This window comes from Protomyctophum parallelum (assembly GCF_964188405.1).
Source record: "Protomyctophum parallelum genome assembly, chromosome: 1".
Taxonomy (NCBI): Eukaryota; Metazoa; Chordata; class Actinopteri; order Myctophiformes; family Myctophidae; genus Protomyctophum; species Protomyctophum parallelum.
This window is the reverse complement of record NC_139697.1, coordinates 56,237,686-56,260,096: the sequence shown is the minus strand read 5'-3', so window position 1 is coordinate 56,260,096 and position 22,411 is coordinate 56,237,686. Positions and strand designations below refer to the sequence as shown.

Below are 22,411 nucleotides of genomic sequence, written 5' to 3'. Positions count from 1 at the left end.
TAAATTAATATAGGCTACATGAAATGGAAACAAACCTGACAGATTTAAGGGTTAGTCAGAATTAAAACCAACAATTTAATATATGGGCTACATCATTCATGTACACCCACAGCTATTAAATTATAGCCTATACATGAACTAAAGGAAATAGGCTACTGAATCTACTTTGAGTTTGCCATACTGTGTGTGTGTGTGTGTGTGTGTGTGTGTGTGTGTGTGTGTGTGTGTGTGTGTGTGTGTGTGTGTGTGTGTGTGTGTGTGTGTGTGTGTGTGTGTGTGTGTGTGTGTGTGTGTGCGTGCGTGTGTGTGCGTGTGTGCGTGCGTGCGCGCGCGCGCTGTTATTCAAACGAATATAAATAAAGGTGTTAGGTGTAACAGCTGCTGCAGCAGATGCACTATATAAGCAATAATTATCTTAGAGAATTTACCAAAGTAGCCTAAAACAACATTAACCTATGGTGTGTGTGTATATAGGCTATTAAATGTATATATGGGCCTACAAGAGTAATCGCATACTCAGCCAATGGTGATAAACAGTTGACAGCCAGCTCGGGACGGGGGGTAGCCCAGTCTAGCTCTGAAATAATCTTCCCGCACACGCGTTAATCTGCTTTATCCTATGGTCAAGCCTCATGCAGTCGCACTCGCACATGCAGTTCATTTAAATAAAGAGTCAAACGCAAATCGGAAGTAGAGTAGGTTATGAGAATGGGAGTAGGCTAAACTATAAACCACCGACTTTGAACAATGTTGTCATATATTAAGTAACCGCGCGGGCGTTTGAATGAAGCCTGATCCATATTAATAATCTGTGTGTCCAGACAGAGGAGTCTGACGCCCCCGTTTGCGCATAGCCCATGGAGAGAGCAGCGGGTCTCCTCTCTGATTGTTGAAGGAAGTTTACACTCCGCCAGCCAGCCTGCTGCTCTGACGGAGTCAACACGCAAGAGCTGTTTTTTTTTAGGGAGGCAGGTGAAATATTAAAAGTTTACGCTGGGTTTTATCATTACTGGGAAACTGGCAGCGGTGATTTGGCCATGGAAAGGACAACGTCGTTTTGGATATTCCTGATAACAGCCTTTGTTGTTCAAGGTACGCCAACCACTTTATTCTGGTTCTTATATGTTGTAGCCTTATAGACGAAGAAGAGAAGTCTCCGTTATTTTATTCAATTTAGTTATTTTCCTTTTAAATCGAATTTTTCATTTAATAAATTGTTTTATTTTAATAGCACATTTTTAGTAAACTGCGTTTTTATTCCTATTGTATATGGCTACAATTTTGTTTATTGTTTGGGCTGTAATAGCCTATTTGTTTTTATAAACAGTCATACGGAATATCATCATAATCATGGATAATTTAGTTTTAGCTTTCAGTTTGACTGCTATAAGAACATTTAAATAAATGGGATCAACAAACTATAACATGACCTTTTCTCAACTGTTTCTCCTCCAGTGGGTTAGTAGGACAAGAACATGAAGCATAGCCTATACAGTAATACAGATACAGTGTTATCTGATAGTCAAAAATACAAGATGGATGCATCATGCAGGGGATCATGGGGATGCAATAAAAAAACAAAACATTTAAATACAAGATCCATCTATCAACCAACCTTGGGCAATCAGGGCCCAACGGTGGCTGAATATATCAAAATAAATTAACATTATATTTGGATCTGTCTTTTAATTAATCTCTCTTATACAGCGCTTTAGAAGAGGTTGAAAGCTATAGTTAAAAGGCTCAACATTCTGCAAAGAATAATAGTAATAATAATGAAGTTAAGACTCAAAGGCAGAAAGGGAGATTTAAGCCACACTGTCTGTTTGTAACATTGTAACAGGTGCATTGGTGTAATCACTCTATGCTGAGATGTGGCCATTCCACCACACAGCTGGCAGAATCAACATGTAGTTTTAGTTGTGCGGTTTGGAATGAACACATAACTCCTTGCCTGATTGTAACAGGTGCAACTGGTGTAATCAGACTAAGCTTGGCCTCCCATACAACTGCCTGGAGGAGAAGTGTAATTGTAAGAGGGGGGGGGGGGGGTGCATGGGGGCATATTGCAATAATAAGAGGGATTGTCATAGCATATGGATGTGTCCAGCCGATTTGACATGTGGTGTGATTGCTTTTTTCACTCACCCAGTGATGAAAACCCTGCTTCCAATTGAGCCAGTAATTTGCCGCTGTGTGTGTGCATGTGTGTGTGTGTGTGTGTGTGTGTGTGTGTGTGTGTGTGTGTGTGTGTGTGTGTGTGTGTGTCCGTCCGTCCAGTATGTGTAACAGTGTATTTGCAATGGGTTTGTGTCTAAGCTGGTGCCATGTGTTTAAGATTGTCATGTTGAGGGATTAGTGCTGCAGTGGGACCTGGCATGGTGTGACAGTGTCACAGTGACATCCTCAGTGAAATATTACTGCCACCACGTCAACTGTCAGCTGCTGTAGGGCTAGGCCACTTGTGCATGTCCCAGCACATTATTACTTACCGGTGCCACCAAAGTGATGTGGGCGTGTGTGTGACAATTTATGTGCGCATCTCTCTCTCTCTCTCTCTCTCTCTCTCTCTCTCTCTCTCTCTCTCTCTCTCTCTCTCTCTCTCTCTCCCCCCCCACCTACGTACCCATCTATCTATCTATCTATCTATCTATCTATCTATCTATCTATCTATCTATCTATCTATCTATCTATCTATCTATCTATCTATCTATCTATCTATCTATCTATCTATCTATTGTGCAACACCCCATACCAATCATGGGTTTATTCTCTTCCCTCTCCTGTCCCAAAACACAGATAAAACATTCTATAATCTATAGTTAACACTCAAAATACACATAATTATAACATAATTGGCACTGGGTGAAAAGAAAACTGGGTTACAAAATCGTGGGATAAAACATTTAAAGTTAAAAAAAACTAAAACTAAAAAAACACTCAAAATACACTGAAGGTTCTTTTGTCTTCCCATGCAAGCTGATGCTTTGGTCCCACATAGCGTTGATACATGTTTGGGGCTGGGACTTCATATAGTATTCCGAGATGAAGTGGCTTAACCACTTGAACCTTCCATATTATGGGGGGAACACTATCCAAAAATAGCAGGTCATCTAGAAGCTCACAACACGTCCCTCTATACAAGCTTGCAACGGGTTGTTATTGGCTATTTTTGAGTGGTGCAACCACTCCAAGGAACAGCAATGTCCGTGTACACCCGTGTATGTGTCCCTGTGACGTTAATGAGCACGAGAATGAGTACCAGTAGGGGCGCTGTTGTGCGCTGTTGTGCCAGAAACAGAGAGAGAGCTGCACTGTTGCCTGCTAATGAGAGAGAGAGGAGGGGGGGGGGGAGTTGCACCACTCGGTTCACACGGGTGTGATTTTTTTTAAAGACGTTTGGTATACAAAGTCAGCAGAGCTCCAGTTTACTAAATCTGTGGCCTTCATACATTTATGCATTCACTTGCACCTTCCAAAACACACACAAACACACACGCGCACGCGCACGCATGCACGCATGCACGCACGCACGCACACACACACACACACACACACACACACACACACACACACACACACACACACACACACACACACACACACACACACACACACACACACACACACACACACACACACATACACACACACACACACACACACACACAAACCCATGTTTGGACATGCTCAGTTAGTACATACGACGTACATATGACTTTCATGACAAGTTCAGGCAAATGTATCAAGATTGGCGAGGATGTGTGTCACAGCCAGAGACAAGCATAGTGGGTATTCTGGATAATCTCTGATCAATCACAGATTTGATGTTCTAAAGATTAAAAAGTTAATCTCTCTCTCTCTCTCTCTCTCTCTCTCTCTAGCTCTCTCTTTTCTCTGCCTTTTTGTATCTCTCCTACTCTTCCTTCATCATTCCAACACTCTCTTCTAGTCCTATTGATTGATTGAGTGATTGATTGATTGATTGATTGATTGATTGATTGATTGATTGATTGATTGATTGAATACTATATTAGTCAGAAATGTAAACAGCACGAGACATTTGGGATAAAAGTCCTCAAGACTTGTTTCCATTGTGGTCCCTTGTATTCAATTAATCAACATAGCATAAAAATAACACCAAAATACAATTTCATCAACAAATATAAAACACTATACTGTATGTTAGGTCTCCTGAAAGATGGATTCCCAGGCCTGCTTTGAAGGAAACCAGTGATCCACATCCCTAGTGCTTAACTATACTCTAACTAGTATAGTCTTATGAAGGAGTCACGCATCGAAAATAGCAGATACAAGATTATAAATCATGTATTTCTGATATGCAACACCATCGTACGACAAATATCAGGCTTTGTCATTTCCCAGTATGGAGTGTGTCACTAGACCCTTTCCTACAGGAACAGGATAGAGACACTATTCAGTTTGGAAATATAATGTTGACGATTAAAGGACCACTTCACCACTTTTCAACCTATCTTCATATAATAGGTCCTCACTAATAATCATGAAAAAATGTCACGATTCTTTTCTACTCAGTCTGTGTCTCATAGGAGGGCTGTGGGCAGTTTAGAAACTGTCTTCCAGTGACATCATGATTAGGCCGATTTTTTTTTAAACAAGATTATTTTACAAAGATGTTTAGATTTTCATTATCATGAGAACAATGGCTTCCATTTTCGCATTGCAACTTTTCAGGACTAGAAAGCCTGCAGTTTCTATTAGCTTGTATTCCCCATCGATGATGTCACTGGAAGACGGTTCTGAACTGCCCACAGCCCTCCTATGAGACACAGAGTGAGTAGAAAGAAATTGCGCCATTTTTTTCATGATTATTTGTGAGGACCTATCATATGAAGATAGGTTGAAAAGTGGTGAAGTGGTCCTTTAACAATTTAATTGTGTTCTTGGCATTGAACATTGTAACATATTATAAATAAAAATTACATTTCTGTTTGTCCTTTAGGCTTCATAAAAAATAATTGATGACAGATAACTTAACTTAAATACACAAAGGAATGTCATATCATATTTAAAAACTTTCGAAAGTTGAAATCTCTGATCTACAAGCTCACAACTTGAACGATTATGTGATAATTGTGACAGGCCTCATTACTGCTGTCATTTAAATGACTGTTTCAAACATACTCATCTGTCAAACTATATTAAGTCACTGTCAGGCATGGAATTCCATCACTTTACGGGGCAAGGCCTCTTGGCCTTTGGTGTCGTTAATGTTTTGAGGGCACAAAGGGCAAAGGTCAGGGCATTTGGCCCTTGTTTGAAGATAGGGATGGAGATAGGGATAGTTGCAGTACTGTGCACGGTCTCGGGGTTCCTTGGACCATATGGTGAATGTTTGGCCTCCTTTTGGTGATGCCAGCTGGTAGCTGCCACTGCTTCTTGGCTTTGATAATCACAGCCACATGACTTCTCTTGATGAGGAGGTATTTGGTGGACAGAAGTTCACTCAAACACATAGATTTGTTCATTTAATTCTCCTGGTTGGTCGGTATTTGTGTCAAACTATTTAACCCATTCTGACCGGGCACCCATTTTGGTGTCAGCATCATGTTATGCTTTATCTATTGAAAAATAGCAGATCTACAAGCTCATATCGCGCCACCGAGTGGCGCGATACGAGCTTGTAGGTCTGCTATTTTTGAAAAAAATCGAAGAACGACTGACATTTTTAGAATCTGATCTCAGGTCAGAATGGGTTCATCAGACCAGTGTGTGTCCGGCGGAAACCTCGTATGAATCTGATCTCAGGTCAGAATGGGATAGACTGTACATAGGCTAGCCGTCTCGAAATAGAACCACTGGTTACAGTATATGTGTGAAGATTGAAGAAAGAATCCAATAAGAATTCGGAATATTAACAAAAGACTCAAAATGATATCGATAGGAAAAGGGCAGAGGAGAAAAGGGTGCAATCAGCTGAGGAAATGCGGGCAGGTTATCAAAGCCACTGTGGCCTCATGGCTGGCATTACATGTTTTGAAGGGGATAAGACCAGATTGACCGGGCACAGAGGCCTGCATGGCCCTCATGACCTCCATGAAATTCCTGCTCCATATCAGCTACTCAGACTGTCCCATTATAAATGACCCAGAGTCAACTTTGATGTATTGTAGCAGCTATAGTCCCCCTTTGGGATCAAAGTGCTGGACGGACCGACCAACAAATCTAAACAACATTGACGTCCTTAGAGCCCTACATACTACAGGAAACACAAATATAGTCATTAATTAATCAAATAAAGCAAACTAATTCAAAATCTATGGCGTGGGTATAAAAGGACAGGCGATTTTCTGGTCCATAACTGAAAATCTAAACAGTCTAAACATATATGTCTGTCTGCCTGCCTGTGTGTTTGTCAGACTTCCTCTTATGCCCGTTTAACCCATTCTGACCTGAGATCAGATTTCATACGAGGTTTCCACATGGACACACACTGGTCTGATTAAACCCATTCTGACCTGAGATCAGATTAAAAAAATGTCAGTCGTTCTTCAATTTTTCAAAAATAGCAGACCTACAAGCTCGTATCGCGCCACTCGGTGGCGCAATATGAGCTTGTAGATCTGCTATTTTTCAATAGATAAAGCATAACATGATGCTAACACCAAAATGGGTGCCCGGTCAGCATGGGTTAATTATGGAGATCTCTGTGTCTGTCTGTCTGTCTGTGCCCATTTTATGCCCATGTGATCCCTGATCCCTGGTTATCAACATCATACTACTGATGTCATAAACTGGCCCCCAAGTAGTACTATGATAATGGCTACTGCAAGTAGTGTGACAAGGTGCAACTGGTGGGTATTACATAGTACCGGAGGGGAATGCGTTCTCAATGGGTAATATTTGGTATCATTCCAAATGGGCATCATTCCCAATGGGCGTCATTCCCAATGGGCATCGTTCCCAATGGGCAAAATTGGGCATTGTTCCCAACGGGCATATGTACAAATATTTTGAATACAAATATTTTGGACCCTGGGGGAAAAATATATTTTCTCTAAAAATATATCTTTTGCTATTATGGACAATCTAACATCACTTCAGTCTGTATTCTAATAGCACACCAATTTCTATGTATGCATGACCACATGGCTACAGTTACTGGCTTCTACGTTAATGTGCATATAGTGATGTCAGTCAGCCACTCCCTGCCTTCATAAATGGGCCATCGGGGATGGCCATTTACAGGACTGCCAATATGTGAGTGAACATCCATGTGCCATGTCAAATTGTCCTTGAGCCAGACACATGAACACCCATCGGATCAGTCATTTCAGTGCACTCTGGCTAAGTCAGTAAAATCACGATGTCATCCAGCATGTTTGACTCATTTTGTTCCTGTTTAGTAAAATGTGTTGATCCTTCCAAATGAGGTCATGTATTCATATTTCAGTGCCTTTGTTTTCACTCTACTGACTGACTGTATGCTAATTTGTCAACCGCTAACAGACACTTCCTCCTAGACTAAGAAAATGCAGTACAAAAGTCACAGCTAAATCCTGAGTGTTCATTAGAGTGAGAGGCCCACTTGTACACTCTGAGTTAAACAAAACACCCAGGAGTTTACTGTGTATAATTTGTGATTGTGCACCACTGACAGATACAATACTGCACCTTCACTTCTGTGTACCGTCGGCATCCATTGACTATCTGATGAACTGAACTCCAGCTGTAGGTACAAGATAAGGAAGTTAGTGGTGACGTAGTCAGAAAGAAGAATATGTCATTGTAAGGTTTCATATGAGACGAGAGAAGATGGAGGTTCTTTACAGATAACAAATAGTGGCTGGCAAAGTTGTTAGGATTTGCCCAAGTGCATCTTGGGATCCTGCTGTGCTCTTACTATACCGTCCTGTCACACATCCTGCGAGAGGAGGTGTGAAACAATGCCACTACTGTTCTAATGTTTTCCCATGGACTCTTTATGGGTTGTTGTTGTCGTCTGAGAGACATCTGCGCCAGTGAGGTCATTTCCCAGACTATTTTGACAATAGCAGAATATGAATGCACTCCTCTGCGAGGAGGAAGGTAAGAGTGGGGTCAGAGATATGGGGGCATGACAGACAGATAGAGGAAACTTGACAGAAAAATACCCGCTCACTGTATAAAAAACTAGAAAAAGTGCCCTTCTCTGCACAGGTCTCCACCAGGAAGATAGGAGTGTGTGTGATGTTTGGCAAAATGTTTAAGAGTAATATAAACAAATGTTGCACGTGTGTGTGTGTGTGTGTGTGGGTGTGTCTGTGTGTGACGTGACTTGGCCTGTTGTAGCGCCACCATGACGCTGATTTGAAAACTGTCAAGTCAAGTGGCATTTCTTCCTCAGCCTAGTGGGAATATGCATGCACAGTTTCATTGGACGCTGCGTTGAGGAGTTGTGGTGATTTGTACAAAATGGGTACAAAACGGGCTACTCCTGAAAACATTATAAGCCCATCAGGATGGATTATGAGAAATCAAACAAACCCGTCTTGATCACATGACTATGGAGAGCATGTGTACCGATTTGTCTGAAATTTGGAGTAATATTAGAAAATGTGTTTTACATAATTATGTCGGCCTCCTGGTGGCGCTATAAAGAGCAGATGTGAAAAATTCCAGGCAAAGATCTTTCCTTGGCCGCTAGGGAATGTGAATACAAAGTTTTACACAGATCCGTGCAGTTAGAGATAAAAACACTAATCGGCCACTTATAGCGCCACCATGAGACTGAGTTGAAAATATTCCAGTGGCATTTCTTCCTCGGCCTAGTGGGAATGTGTATGCACAATTTCACGGAAATCACACGATGTGTTCATGATTTGCGGCATTTTGTTTGAAACTGAGCACTCCTGCGAACTTTGGAAGCCAATATTAGCCAATCAGGATGGAGTCTGAAAAATCTGAAAGACATGTTTCGTTGAATGGCTATAGAGAGACTGTGTACCAAATGATGTTTGGACAAAATCTGTAGGTGTACTGTCCAACTTCTTTTTGCACAAAGCGACCTCCTGGTGGCGCTATAACAGGACAATGTGAAAACCTTGGGGCAGAGGTTCAGCTGTGGCTTTCAGGGAGTGTGTGTGCAGAGTATGGCTGCGATCAAGCCAACGGTGCAACGGACGGACGGACGGAGTGCAAAACATACTCTCTCCCCATGCCTTCGGCCTGGTGGAGACAATGAAGGAAAACTCCTTAGACAGAGACTTAACAAAACATTTTTTCTTTTCTTTTAACATGCTGTAGAAAACATTTCGGTCCTAAGATCTTCGTCAGTGCTGATATAACACTGACGAAGGTCTTAGGACCGAAACGTTTGCTACTTTTAATTGCACTTTGAGCACAGAGCACTTTATGAAAAGAAGGAGTCTTTTTCTGTCAAGTTTTCCAAGTTTTTGAGACCAAAGGCGCAACAGTTTTCTCAGTGGTTCGGCATGACAGACACAGCACATACTGTACGTGTGTATGTGTGCATGCGTGTTTGGATGCTTGTGTGTATATATTCGTGGTCGTACAGGTGTCACTGTGTCAGGGAGGCCTGCTGTCTGCTCCTCACCTAAAGCCAATAATGAGCTCAGCAGCAGTGCTCAGTTGAAGTATGTGTTTTTGAGTGTGTGTGTGTGTGTGTGTGTGTGTGTGTGTGTGTGTGTGTGTGCCATTGTGCATGTTTGTGTGTTTATAGTTGGACAATGGACATGCAGGTGAAGTATGTACGATTTATAATTTCTCAAGCACTCCAATTATAGTGATTGTATATAAGCTATAGCTGGCCCAGTTTAGAATGTGATTGGTGACTCAGGTTAGGCATTGTTTGTGCAACTAGTAGCTGCACACTCCTAATAGCTGCACACTCTTCCTCATAATTACAGTGACATTTATTATTGCAGCAACATTTCGGTCACCCTGTCACCCTGAATGTGCCAAACGTTGGTTATGTGTGGCTATTTCTTTGACCAGTATTGTGTATGTTCCATAGCCTGGATCTCATTAGGTGTGCATCCTTTCTGCCGTTGACCTGTGTAAATGTGAATACCAATCCAAATTAATACGATCATGTATAGTTTTTTCTGAATGTGTGTTGTTCTGTAGTTCAGTTCAGTTTTTGTGCGCTAATTGATAAAGCATGGAAGAACTCAGTAGAACGTGAATCTGTCAGGAGACATGCCCTCCCTCCCTTCATCGTTCTGTCTATCTGTGGCATGTGATCACAATGTTTTGAGGTTCTGTGTGTGTATTAAAAGGGTAATGATGGGGAAAGGGATCTAAAAAAGAACTAAACAAACGAGACCCTATCATGTAATCATGGATACTCTGTGCCGAGTGCCGACTGGCATCTGGTCCTCGTCTGGTCCTATAAAATGCCCTTTCTGTTGTTGCGATCATGCTGATGATGGCTCATTTGTTGATGATGATGTATCTGTGAGTCCTGTTATTGTTTTTTAACTTGTCTCAGCCATGCACCCATGCAACATGGTTTAAAGATGGAGTGCCGTGATTCCCCCCCCCCTCCCCCCCTAAAACATCATCAGGTACTATGATTATACTAGGGGCAAGATTGTTTTCAAAAAAGTGTACAGAAAGTGTTAAAATTATGTTTTTATGTGGCCACACACACCAGTTCATTAAGTAAACCTGGTTTTCGCCTTTTGACTCAAAATGTGCTTTTGTGACATGACCATTTGTCGGAGCAGGTCACATACTGTATGTACAGAGAGAGACACTAGTCACCAACTAGTAAAGTATGATGATGATGTCTCTCACATAATGTAATATCCTAAGTGCACATGTGTGACCTTCAAGACCTCCCACACGCATACAATAATACCCCACCCCCACACGCTTCATATAGTCAGTGCATAGCCATCACACAGGCCTGCAGACAATAGTAATAGTGGGCATTGAATTATGGGGAACATTTTGGCTCAGTTTCAAGCCAGTCAGTGTGATGTGTATTACAGTAACAGTAAGGAAAAGACTGTACATAGATTGATCTCATTACATCTGGTCATGACACTGGCGATATAACATGCAAGGCAAATTCAAACGCTCGCACTGCCTCATTATACAATGAGGTCTTGTGAGTCATTGCATATCATATCTGCATTTCATCATATCTGTGAAATACTCCCAGGACAGGAAAGGGGAGCCAAAATGTGGCATACACAGCTGCCTACTACACCTCTTTGTACAGTCATTTGGCTAGGAGAGTTTTACATTCAGTTGTTTCAAAGTACTACAATGGTTATATTTGAGGTCACGGAAATACATGCAGCTATGGCTATGCTGAAAAGTTGTCAATGATGTTAGTTCTATTGATTTGCAAAAAGCATTATTATTGATTGACAGAATAAAACATTTCAAGCTGATGACCTTAACAACTTAACCCTGGTCATTCTGAGATCATGTGACACACATGTGGGTGCTCTATGTGGAATGAAGTAAGCTAAGTAAGACAGATTTCTGATTACAATCTTCTACTAAAGTGTATTTCATTTTAGAGGCAAAAGAAGCAAAAAAAGAGAGAGAAGAAAACACATTTGACTTAGTATTGTAGGTTCACAGTAATTCAGGCTATACACAATCCACATAGTCAGGAACCTTAATGTGCAATTCTTTGTACAAGTGATTATTACCCATATCACATCCACCTCTCCTCTGTAGTGATAATACAGTAATCTCATACATTAAAGAGGTTCACTGTGCGTTTTGATAATACTAGGAACAGTGGTAGGGAAAGATTGAGACAGTTTTGAAACATCTTATTATATACAGTGTATATTGTTTTATTTTTTCCCACACTGTTGAGGAGGCTATATGGGTCTAAGCCTCTAAGGATTGTAGGTAAAACCACAAAATAATATTCAGTGTTTATTCTTTGGTCAAGAAATCACACAAATCAAGGTTTTTGGTTAATGCCAGATTTGTCATTGTGGGAAGTGAGAGGCAACCATACTTGACAATCTGAATGCACTAAAGAACAGACATTTCTCTCTTTTCACAGTTTGTTTGACCTTGAACTTCAATGACAGCACAATTAATGTGCTACTCCTCTGAAACTTCTTCCTGAAGGAGGATCCTCTTCAAAGTCCTGTTTTATGGTTACTTATTTTGTTGATTTATTGTTATCAAGTTCAGTGAGGTGGAAACACATACTCATCATTAATTTGACTTATAATTTTAATATAGCAGCGCAGCCAGCCAGGTGAAACTGACATATAATTAACAATGCTGAAAAACAAAGTCAGTGTCTCTGAGGTCAGGGACAGGGCAATGTGAGATACAGTATAGAGGAGGACGGAGCTCAGCCTATTAGTCTCAGTCTATTAGTCCTATAGACGCTACTGGGAATCTCCTCTAATATACAGGGAGCTGTTAGTCAGTTCCCGTTAACAGATTTAATGAAACATCAGCAACATGCCAGTAACATCCCAACACCCTTGTGTCAGTAATTTACCAGTTGACACTCATACTTCTTGTAGATAAGCACCATAACATATTATACACATTGATAATATAAAGTGCAATGGCGATAGAACGCTTTGGAACCACACAGTACAAAACAACCAGGATAACGTGTAGACATCAAACCTAGCATATACGATTCCTAAATATATCAGTCAAGTAAACAACATACATGTACATGCCATGTAGGCTATCTAAAGTAGAAATGATAAATAGAGTAATACTTGGTGACAAGAACTAAGGTCTGAAAACAGAACCGTGCACGGGGCACATATACACATTGCTGGCCTTTGCAGGGTGGCAAGGCTCTTGGACCACAAGGAATATAAAGGGAAACGTGTTGAGTTTAACAAATTTTTTTTGGTTTTATTTAAGAAAGAATGAAAATATGTGTAATAGTACAAGCAGTTTTCAATAACAAAAACAGGAAGGGAAACATTCTGCAAAACGAACTAAAGGAATACAAACAAATGACAACTCAAAGTGCCTGGTAGAGGCCCTAGGGCCTATAGGCCTAGAGATGTCAATTTGTGACACGCACGCACGCACGCACGCACGCACGCACGCACGCACGCACGCACGCACGCACGCTCACACACACACACACACACACACACACACACACACACACACACACACACACACACACACACACACACACACACACTAATGCTGGCGTAGGGATGAATCCTGTCCTCTCATTTCTCCCACCGACCCTGTCTGCCTGTCTCTTTTCTTACACTGCATACTGGCTGTCTTAGCAAAGAAACATTGCAGAGGGATGGGGTACGGGGGTGGGGGGCTGTCTGCTTTCTCTTAAAAAAATGAACTTCCTAAGCTGACAGGAGTGACAGGGCATTCTCTGGATCCACATTACTGTCTTGTTAGAGCAAAGGGATAAAGTGGGTCTAGTCTCTTGTGACAAGAAAGGAGCTTATAAGATCATCTTGCTTATGAAGTTAAGGAATTACATGAAGTATATGAAAGCATAATTATTTTCTTTCTATATGAATGGAGCTTTTATCAATGAAAACACAAGCGTTATTATATGTTCCAGGTCTTGAGGAAAAGGTTCAACGATTTCAGTCAAGGAATGTTTTGTTTGTTGATGTGAGTTATTAGTGTAGATGCCATCCCGGAGACAATGAAGTTGCTTTGAACAAAACGGTGTGGAACAATAGTTGACCTCATTCTCACACACACGCACACGCACACGCACACGCACACGCACACGCACACGCACGCACACACACACACACACACACACACACACACACACACACACACACACACACACACACACGTCACACACGTCACACACACACACACACACACACACGCACGCACGCACGCACGTGAGCGGTGTGCAATTAAGTTTAGTGGGATGGACTTTGCTGGTGACTGACCACTGAAGTCTGTGTGAAAGCAGTAGCCAGTCAGATCACACCTATTTATACCTCCCTCAGTCTAATCTGTGACCTTTCATCACGCTGTTGGGGGAAGGGGCAGCAGTTTTCTAGATTTATAAACATTATAAACATACTTAGAGCATTATAAATTATAATCTGCTTATAACAAGAATTATAGTTACAAAATCTCAGAAATATCCACAATTCTTTATAATAATAATCATAATACAGAAAGCCTGTGCACGCATCCGCCTCGTTGACGGCAGACTGCTGGGCGAGCTCTGGCGCTTTGGCATGGGGGGGTCAGACTCAGACCAACGTGGAATGAATTCTGTACTGGCCATTATAAGGAGCATGTCTTGAGTGTATACAGGGTTTGATGAGGTCAGATCAACATATGGAATGTCAGAACAGGTCAGCTCCATACAGTATATGGAGATCTAAGGGTGGTAGCGGGGACATTCTCTTGAGTGTACAGGGTTTGATGAGGGCCCAGGTATAGGGACAGGCCTTAACTTTCGGGCCTGTTGAGAACTCTAGTTTTCGCCGGCTGCCGGGCGCGGCTGCACTAATAACTTTGGGGCAGGCCCGTCTAGAGTTTGAATGGACATAAGTCAAAATGACACTGACGGGAATATAGATTCCATAGTTACTGTAAGTGTAACTGCGACCTGTGGTCGCAATTATTCATTAAAAATGCTGTTAAAGGCTGTGTGTGTGTGTGTGTGTGTGTGTGTGTGTGTGTGTGTGTGTGTGTGTGCGTGCGTGCGTGCGTGCGTGCGTGCGTGCGTCTGATGTGTGTGCTTACTTCGCTCTGTGTGTTTGTTTGTACAATTATTTAACCCCTGTATTTCTGTCCCTAATAGTGAATGGCCAGTCTGTTGAAATGGATGATGAGAAGTCAGCGCTCATGGGGTCAAAAGTGGATCTCCGCTGTCGGTTTGTCAACAGCGACCCACCAGTAAAAATCTCACAGGTAGTCCTCCTGGACATAACTCTCCCACGCACACACTAGTCAGTGACATTTTCAGATTTCCGACTAAAATTTGCCACGGCCATTTATTTCGTTTGTAGATCTTTGAGCAAACTGCACCAAAGTACTCACATATATTCACCATGAGTCAGGGATGACATTTCTTTACATTATGTGCATGTACGCACAGCCACACACACAGGAATCTACAGTTTAAGGTGCTAGCAAGGGTGACAAACATTTTAATGTCACTGTTTTGGGTGAAGTATTTAATTCTTCATTATTTAGCTTAATATTAAAGGTCCTTGCGGACTGGACAGGTTTTTTGGAAAACACTGCTTAAAACCTGAAGAATGCAGCAGTGTGTAGGGACCAGTTATTTTCCTGCAATGACAGCTTTCATGTTACATTGTAAGAATTATCCTCAATTTCCTTTTGCATATCTACACTGTAAATCCCTGGAACATGTGACGCGTTTAAACCTAAACACCATGTGTGTAATAATAAAATGCCAAATGTTTATTAATGGTCATAAAATACAGTAGAACACGAGTTCACTCAAACACCTCACGAGAACACCTAGTGTTCAAATTCTAAACACCTATAATATGACTGACTTTGATTGTAAAAACTAAACACGTTTATGTGTTTAAAAAGTGTTACAGGCGATTAAACATGTTCTTCTGTTTATAATCTAAACACTGTGACACGTTTAAAAAGTGTTACAAATATGTGTTTAAAACTGTTTATAACCTAAACGCTTGGGTTTAGTGTGTATATACAGCATGATGAATGTGTAATTATAATGCTCATTATTCTTTATTTAATCTCAATTTAATTTTGTAACTTTTGCGAGCGATAAACTGCAGATTGTTTCCATCACTGGGATTAATACGGTATAATATTTTAATAGAATGTTTGATTTTCATGTTTAAACTAATAGTATGAAGAAAAAGCAATGGCTGTCAAAGTCATGTCAAATATTAGGCCATGGCTACTGCTTTGAACATACAAGTCCTATGGCCTCAGTATTATTGAATGGGAAACCAAATATGTAGCCCTCACTCAGGAAATCGCAGAATGAACACCACCCCTGTGGCCAAGGGCGTTATTAGGCGCACAGGCAGGGCTACCTTGCTGAACTTAATGATCTCGTCTCATCCCAGGTGACATGGCAGAAATTGGTCAACGGAATTAAGCAGAATGTAGCGATCGCCAACCCCTCTCTCGGGGTGTCTGTGGCCCCACTCTACCGGGACCGAGTCATCTTTAAAAGTGGGGCGGTGCGTAGGCGAACTCCAATGCTGGAGGACACCACCATCACCATCTCCTCGCTCCGCCTCTCTGACGAGGCCATGTATATCTGTGAATACACCACATTCCCTGCTGGGAACCGAGAGAACGCAGTGAACCTCACTGTCAACAGTAAGACTATTTAAGTGAAACACAGACATACTATATTAATCTACTAGCTGAACCTATCAATGATTTTATTTAGTTTTGTTGTTTTGTTTATGACATTTTTACGTTGTTGTTGTTCAGCTCGCCCTACCACGGAGGTGAGTCTGTCCACACCCACGCAAGTGGCTCAGTCGTCCAATGTGAAAACACCAGTGGCCAGTTGTACGTGCTCCAATGGGAAACCAGCTTGCACTATCAGGTGAGATATGATTGATTGATTGATTGATTGATTGATTGATTGATTGATTGATTGGAAGTATTTATTAACAGTTTGCAGAATTACAGTACATTTCAAGCACAACTCAATAAAGAACTGTTAACTGTGAGTGGACGACACCATAAAGCATTACACTTGTTTACAAGAGGGTCCACCGTTTTCAATTCATCATAACATTTAGAGACATACAAATATACACTTCTATATAGCCAAAAACAGGAAATCATCATAAAGGAGGTAAAAAAAAGGGGGGAAAACATATACAGTGAGGAGAAAAAGGGGTGGGTGGGGGATTCAGATTTTACGGGGGGCAGTTTCGAATTGCAGCCGTCCGTAGGTGACCTTTGAGAGCGTTTTTTAAGGAGTCAAGGGATTCACATGTCTTAATGACAGTTGAGTGTATATACAGTATGTGTGTGCGCTTGTGTGCGTGTAAGTGTGCCTGTCTGTGCCTGTGTATGCGTGTGTTCTATCTTAGGTGGATCCTAAGAGTTAAAGGTATATTCAGTGATTTCACTCAAAAAACCTTAGGTTTAGTTTTTGGCTGGGACCTAAGCCTTTCATCCAATCAGGATAGAGAGCCAAAAACGAAACCTAAGGTTTTTTGACCCCCAGGGGTTAACTGGGGACAGGGAGGAACTCCTTATATGGTCAGCACACTCTATAGTAGAGAGGATTATCACAACAAAACAAAAAAATAAGTGATATTTGAATTAAGTGAAATCACTGAATATACCTTTAATACTCAGATGTTTTTTTTTATATAAGCTCACAAAGCGTTGCACGTTGCACAAAGCATTGCATGTTGTGAGCGTGTAGATATGCTATTTAAAAAAAAAAAAAAAAATGTAAAAGAAATTTGCGGCGCCCAGGCGGTGGCGTAACCCCCTGGGCACCCGACTGGTAATCCAGTCGCAGCGTGCCGCGGGTTCGACTCCCGAGCCCGACACGGCCTTTACTGCATGTCTTCCCCCATCTCTCTCCCGTTTCCTGTCAGCCTACTGTCTGTCCCTTCAAAAAAAAACAATAAAAGGCGTAAGCCGCAAAAACAAATCTTTAAAAAGAAAAAAAAAAAGAATTGCGGCTTTCGCCTTTATTTTTTGTTTATTTTTTGTAAAGGGACAGACAGTATAGGCTGACAGGAAATGGGGGAGAGAGATGGGGGGGGGGGGTGACATGCAGTAAAGGCCGTCGGGATTGAGAGTCGAACCCTCGGCTACCGGACCGCTGAACCACCAGGCGCTATTTAAACAATTTAGATTTGTTTTTGTGGTTAACTGGTGAATTAATCCGACCTAATACTGAGCTAATATACCCGGAAAAAACTAAAAAAACATTTGACCGTTTGGTTTGGATGACATGAACAGGTGGGATACCAGGGTGGAAGGTGAAGCCATGACCCAGGAGTACAGTAACCCGGACGGGACGTTCACGGTGCAGAGTGACTACATCCTGGTGCCCAGCAGAGAGACACACCAGGAAGTCCTCACCTGTGTCAGCACATACAACGAGGAGGAATTCACAGACAGTGTCACACTTGATATCCAATGTGAGACATGCATTCACTATGCGTCCATTCATTGTTTGTTTCTTTAGCTTTGAGGATTATTTTGTTCCTTTCTCCTATTCTGTTTGTCTAAGATTGTTCCTGTATTTGGCTGTCTGTGACTTTCTTTATAATAATAGCCCTTCAGAAGGATTTTATTTTGAAGGATTGCTTTCTATGAATTCCCAAGTGGCATTACAAACAGAGCAAATCTCCCAAGCTCACGATGCGTCGCGCTGCCACACGTTGTGAGCTTGACAGTGGGCTTGTGGTTTTAGTGTCCTTGCCTTGAAACTGGGAGGTCGGGGGTTCGATCCCCGGCTGGGTCATACCAAAGACTGTAAAAACGGGACCCAATGCTTCCCTGCTTGGCACTCAGCATTAATGGGTTGATTGGGGGACAAATCAACGAATGATTCCTGAGTGCGGTGCACGCTGCGGCTCAAGAGATGAGAACAAATTTCACTGCGGTAACGTGTGTGACTAATCGTACGACTTTGACTTGGAGGTTTGCTATTTTCCAGCAATGTTTAAGCTATCTTCGGCTATCATGAATGATGCTATGTTAAAATGTCGATGTCCGCACAAGTATAGTAATATGAACGTGTGTGTGTGTGCCCCAGATGAGCCGGAAGTGTCAGTCGATGGGTTTGATGGAAACTGGTACCTGAACCGAGACAACGTTCAGCTGAGTTGCGAAGCTGATGCCAACCCAGCTGTCTCCCTCTATCAATGGAGAGTGTGAGTACTGCCGTTTGTTAAATGTTCATGTGTGAATTTACTAGTGAATTCAACCTAAAACGTGTCAAAACTTGTACTGCTGAGCCAGTGCGGAAAGCCATTAAGCAGAAGATACAGTATATTGCGTTTTGAGCTTCATGCATTCAGAAGGGGATCTCTAGCTGAATGACAAAGAAGGAGGACCCGCACACTGACAGAAACCTGCACAAAATAAAAAGCTCTTTATTCAACGTTTTGGTCGTTAGACCTTCATCAGGACAGACAATGTGCGATTCCAATTGTCAACCACAGTGGTTGGACTCGTACCCGACCACAGGATATATACACTTTTCAAGTTTTCAATATCAAGAGCAGGTAGACCAACTACAAATACTGTTGTGGTATTAATATTGTATTAACATACCAAATGTACAGATTGGTCAAAATGCCTTTATATTCACGCAGAAAGGCTTTAATGTGGTTTTAAGGTCTTTGTGAGCGCAGAAAGTGGGCAGATGTAGTGATATCCTCTCTGCTTTTCTCAGGGTAAACGGCAGCATACCGAGCAGCGTGGAGATCAAAGACAACCTCCTGATCTTCAAAGGGCCCGTGACCTCTGACCTGGAAGGAACTTATGTGTGCGACGCAACCAACAGCATCGGGACGCAATCGGCCTCTGTAGCGATCAGCGTGATAGGTATAAGGGACAACAAGGGTGGCCCATTCTGACCTGAGATCAGATTCATACGAGGTTTCCACTGGACACACATTGGTCTGATTGACCCATTCTGACCTGAGATCAGATTCTAAAAAATGTCAGTCGTTCTTCGATTTTTCAAAAATAGCAGACCTACAAGCTCGTAGCGCGCCACTCGGTGGCGCGCTATGAGCTTGTAGATCTGCTATTTTTCAATAGCTAAAGCATAACATGATGCCGACACCAAAATGGGTGCCCGGTCAGAATGGGTTAGAAGCTATAGTCCTGAAACCTAATTTATGAAAGGTGTTGTGCTTATCAAATATTGTGCTTTCGATAAAATCCAAGCTAAATTGTGATTCCTCAAAAGTGCCACATTTGTAATACATTGTTTGCATTTATGAATGTAATCTTCATTGAAACTTTCTTTTTCTTATTTAGAAAAGCCTTTACCCCTGGTAGCAACAGGTGATCTCATTGGCGTGATTGCCTTGTTATTGGCCGCTGGCACGCTTCTGGGAATCACCATTACGGTCGTGATTCTCAAGATAAGGATTAACATGAAGAAAGATGGAAACTCGTATGTACATATTATGTTACAGTATCTCTTTACCTTTATCTGACATGTTCTTTTTTCCTGGAATTCCTTTATTTGTTTAAATAATGTGTTTATAAAGTGTTTATATTGTAGCAATATGTATCATGCATTCTCTTATCTGTCTAATTATATTGTTTATTGTGTATGTCCTACAATAAGCAGTTGCATTATATGTGGATAGCAAATTAAGTGTAATTCTATGAACCTTATATTCTTACATTTCTTATGTTGATTTTCTTTTCCTTTTGCAGTAAAGACTCACCATCACAAAAACCTTCTCAGCCTGCAAGGAAGAAGCCAGGGGATGATATTCAGGTGCTGTTTTATATAAATTAAGATTTAGAAACCCATATAAAGGTGTGGTCAGTCAACAAACTTTTATTCTAATTGCTTAAAAGGCAATGGAGTTTTCACTCTTCACATACGTTGGCGGCCCCAAGTGGCAGCGGGGGTAATTGTTTTGATATGCCAGTACTAGACCACTGAAATTCAGTGTGGTACTGAAAATGTACAGCATTCTAAATGGTGGCAATGGGCTGAGCAACCCTTACATTCTTTAGACTGATAATGTAAATTTGGATGTATTTTCACATAAGTATAATAATTGCATTTCTCTCTGTCAAAGCATACTTATACAGCCAGATAAGTATAAAATATACAAGTAAATAAGTGTAAAAGTAAAAAGAAGAAGAAGAAGGGAAAAAAAGGAATATAACGAATATTGGGTCAGACCAGGTGTAAGCATTATAAGCACAGTACAGTATTGTAAATGTATATTCTGGGATGACATAGTAGGACCTAATCACAGTGTATGTCATGTACATGTATCATAATATTGCAACAACAAACAATTAGAAATATAGCAATAATATTGCAGTGATTACACTGCACACACGGTATATTGTATTTGTATATATTCTTGTATGTATATAGACATAAATGTAATATTGAACATGTTTTCCTTTTCATATACTTTTATTTACCCAACATACTATGTTACAATGAATACGATCAAATAAGTTGGTAGTTTACCACAGGGCTGGCCAGAAAGCCGTGGCCATGGACAAACTGCAGCGGTGCCTGTGCATTGGGCATTGTTAGGCCCCTAAATCGATCAGTGTTGTTAAACATGTGCCATAAGGCTTGAATGGCCACACCACTGTGCCATAGGCACCATGGGCTTCAATGTATCCCTGTGCTTGTTCTTAAAGCTGTCTGTAACTTAAGGCCATCGTTGAAATAAAAATGGGCAAAAATGATTGACTATACAAATGATTGACAACAGCTTTGACAACACCGTTGCAGACAGGACCTTCTATATTTAATTATTCAATTTCAGGTAATGTTTTATTCTTTTTTCTTTTTGAAATGGATACATCGTGTGTACTCTGTACCACTGTAGAGCCGACTGTGGTTTACAGACAGGCAGTGTGTTTAGTAGAAATTGCATGTCTAAGTAGCTTCAAAACAGCATGCGGCCAGCGCATGTAACTTGGAAGTCATGACAGAGCATGCTCATTTACAGATTAGCTCTGTCTGTCTGCATGCACTGTATGCAGGTAAACATGTATGTAGTGTTGTACGTTGTGTGTAGTATAGTATATACAGTATATTTGCATGTGTGTTCCACATCCTGACATGCCTTTTTCTCCACCCGTCCACAGTATTCCGGAAAGTTCTATGAGGAGCTTCCCAACACAGCTGACTACGTCAGCTACAGACTGGCCTGTAACAAGGAGGATTACCCAGAGCCCTTCTCCCCTCCCATCATCCCCCCTCTCTCATTTCTACCTCAGCATCCCTATAACTCCTCACACGGCACCACTGGCCCCACCAGTACCAACAACACCTCCTCCACCCTGCCCAAATCTAAAAACACCTACTTTCCCCACACGTCCATTCAGGGCTTGTCCTCTCTCCCACCGGGAGTAGCCCCATACACTTTTCCCAAAGAACAGTATGTCTGAATTGACATGCTTCCCTCCTCAAGTACAACTACAAACTCAGTCCTTACCAGTAATCACAAGATGAGCTGGCTCTACTTCAGTGGTTCTCAAATTTTATTTATTTATTTCAAGGACCCCCATAACTCTTGAGAGTGTACACATGGAACCAAATGGACCCATACATGTCCATTGGGTTCCATGTGTACTCTGTCAGAGTTATAGACCTGTAGTGTGCGGGTTCATTTGGAAACCCCTCAAGGAAGCCTGAGGGTCCGTGGATGCAACTTTGAGAACCACTGCTCTACTTTCGATGCTTGACTTTTACCACAGAATCAGAGTTTGATGAAAAAAAGTAATGCCT

At 41.5% G+C, this 22,411-nt stretch overlaps 1 protein-coding gene across 1 annotated transcript; it reads left to right on the top strand.

Moving 5' to 3' along the window:
• Positions 1 to 937: 937 nt before the first annotated feature.
• On the top strand, positions 938 to 22,111 carry nectin1a (nectin cell adhesion molecule 1a). Its single transcript, XM_083763678.1, has 10 exons — positions 938 to 1,092; positions 14,759 to 14,868; positions 16,032 to 16,290; positions 16,408 to 16,525; positions 17,911 to 18,092; positions 18,713 to 18,830; positions 19,355 to 19,506; positions 19,948 to 20,086; positions 20,356 to 20,419; positions 21,769 to 22,111. The coding sequence occupies exons 1-10, from the start codon at positions 1,038 to 1,040 to the stop codon at positions 22,069 to 22,071; spliced, it is 1,500 nt and encodes a 499-aa protein (XP_083619804.1). The 5' UTR covers positions 938 to 1,037; the 3' UTR covers positions 22,072 to 22,111.
• The last annotated feature ends 300 nt before the right edge of the window (positions 22,112 to 22,411 follow it).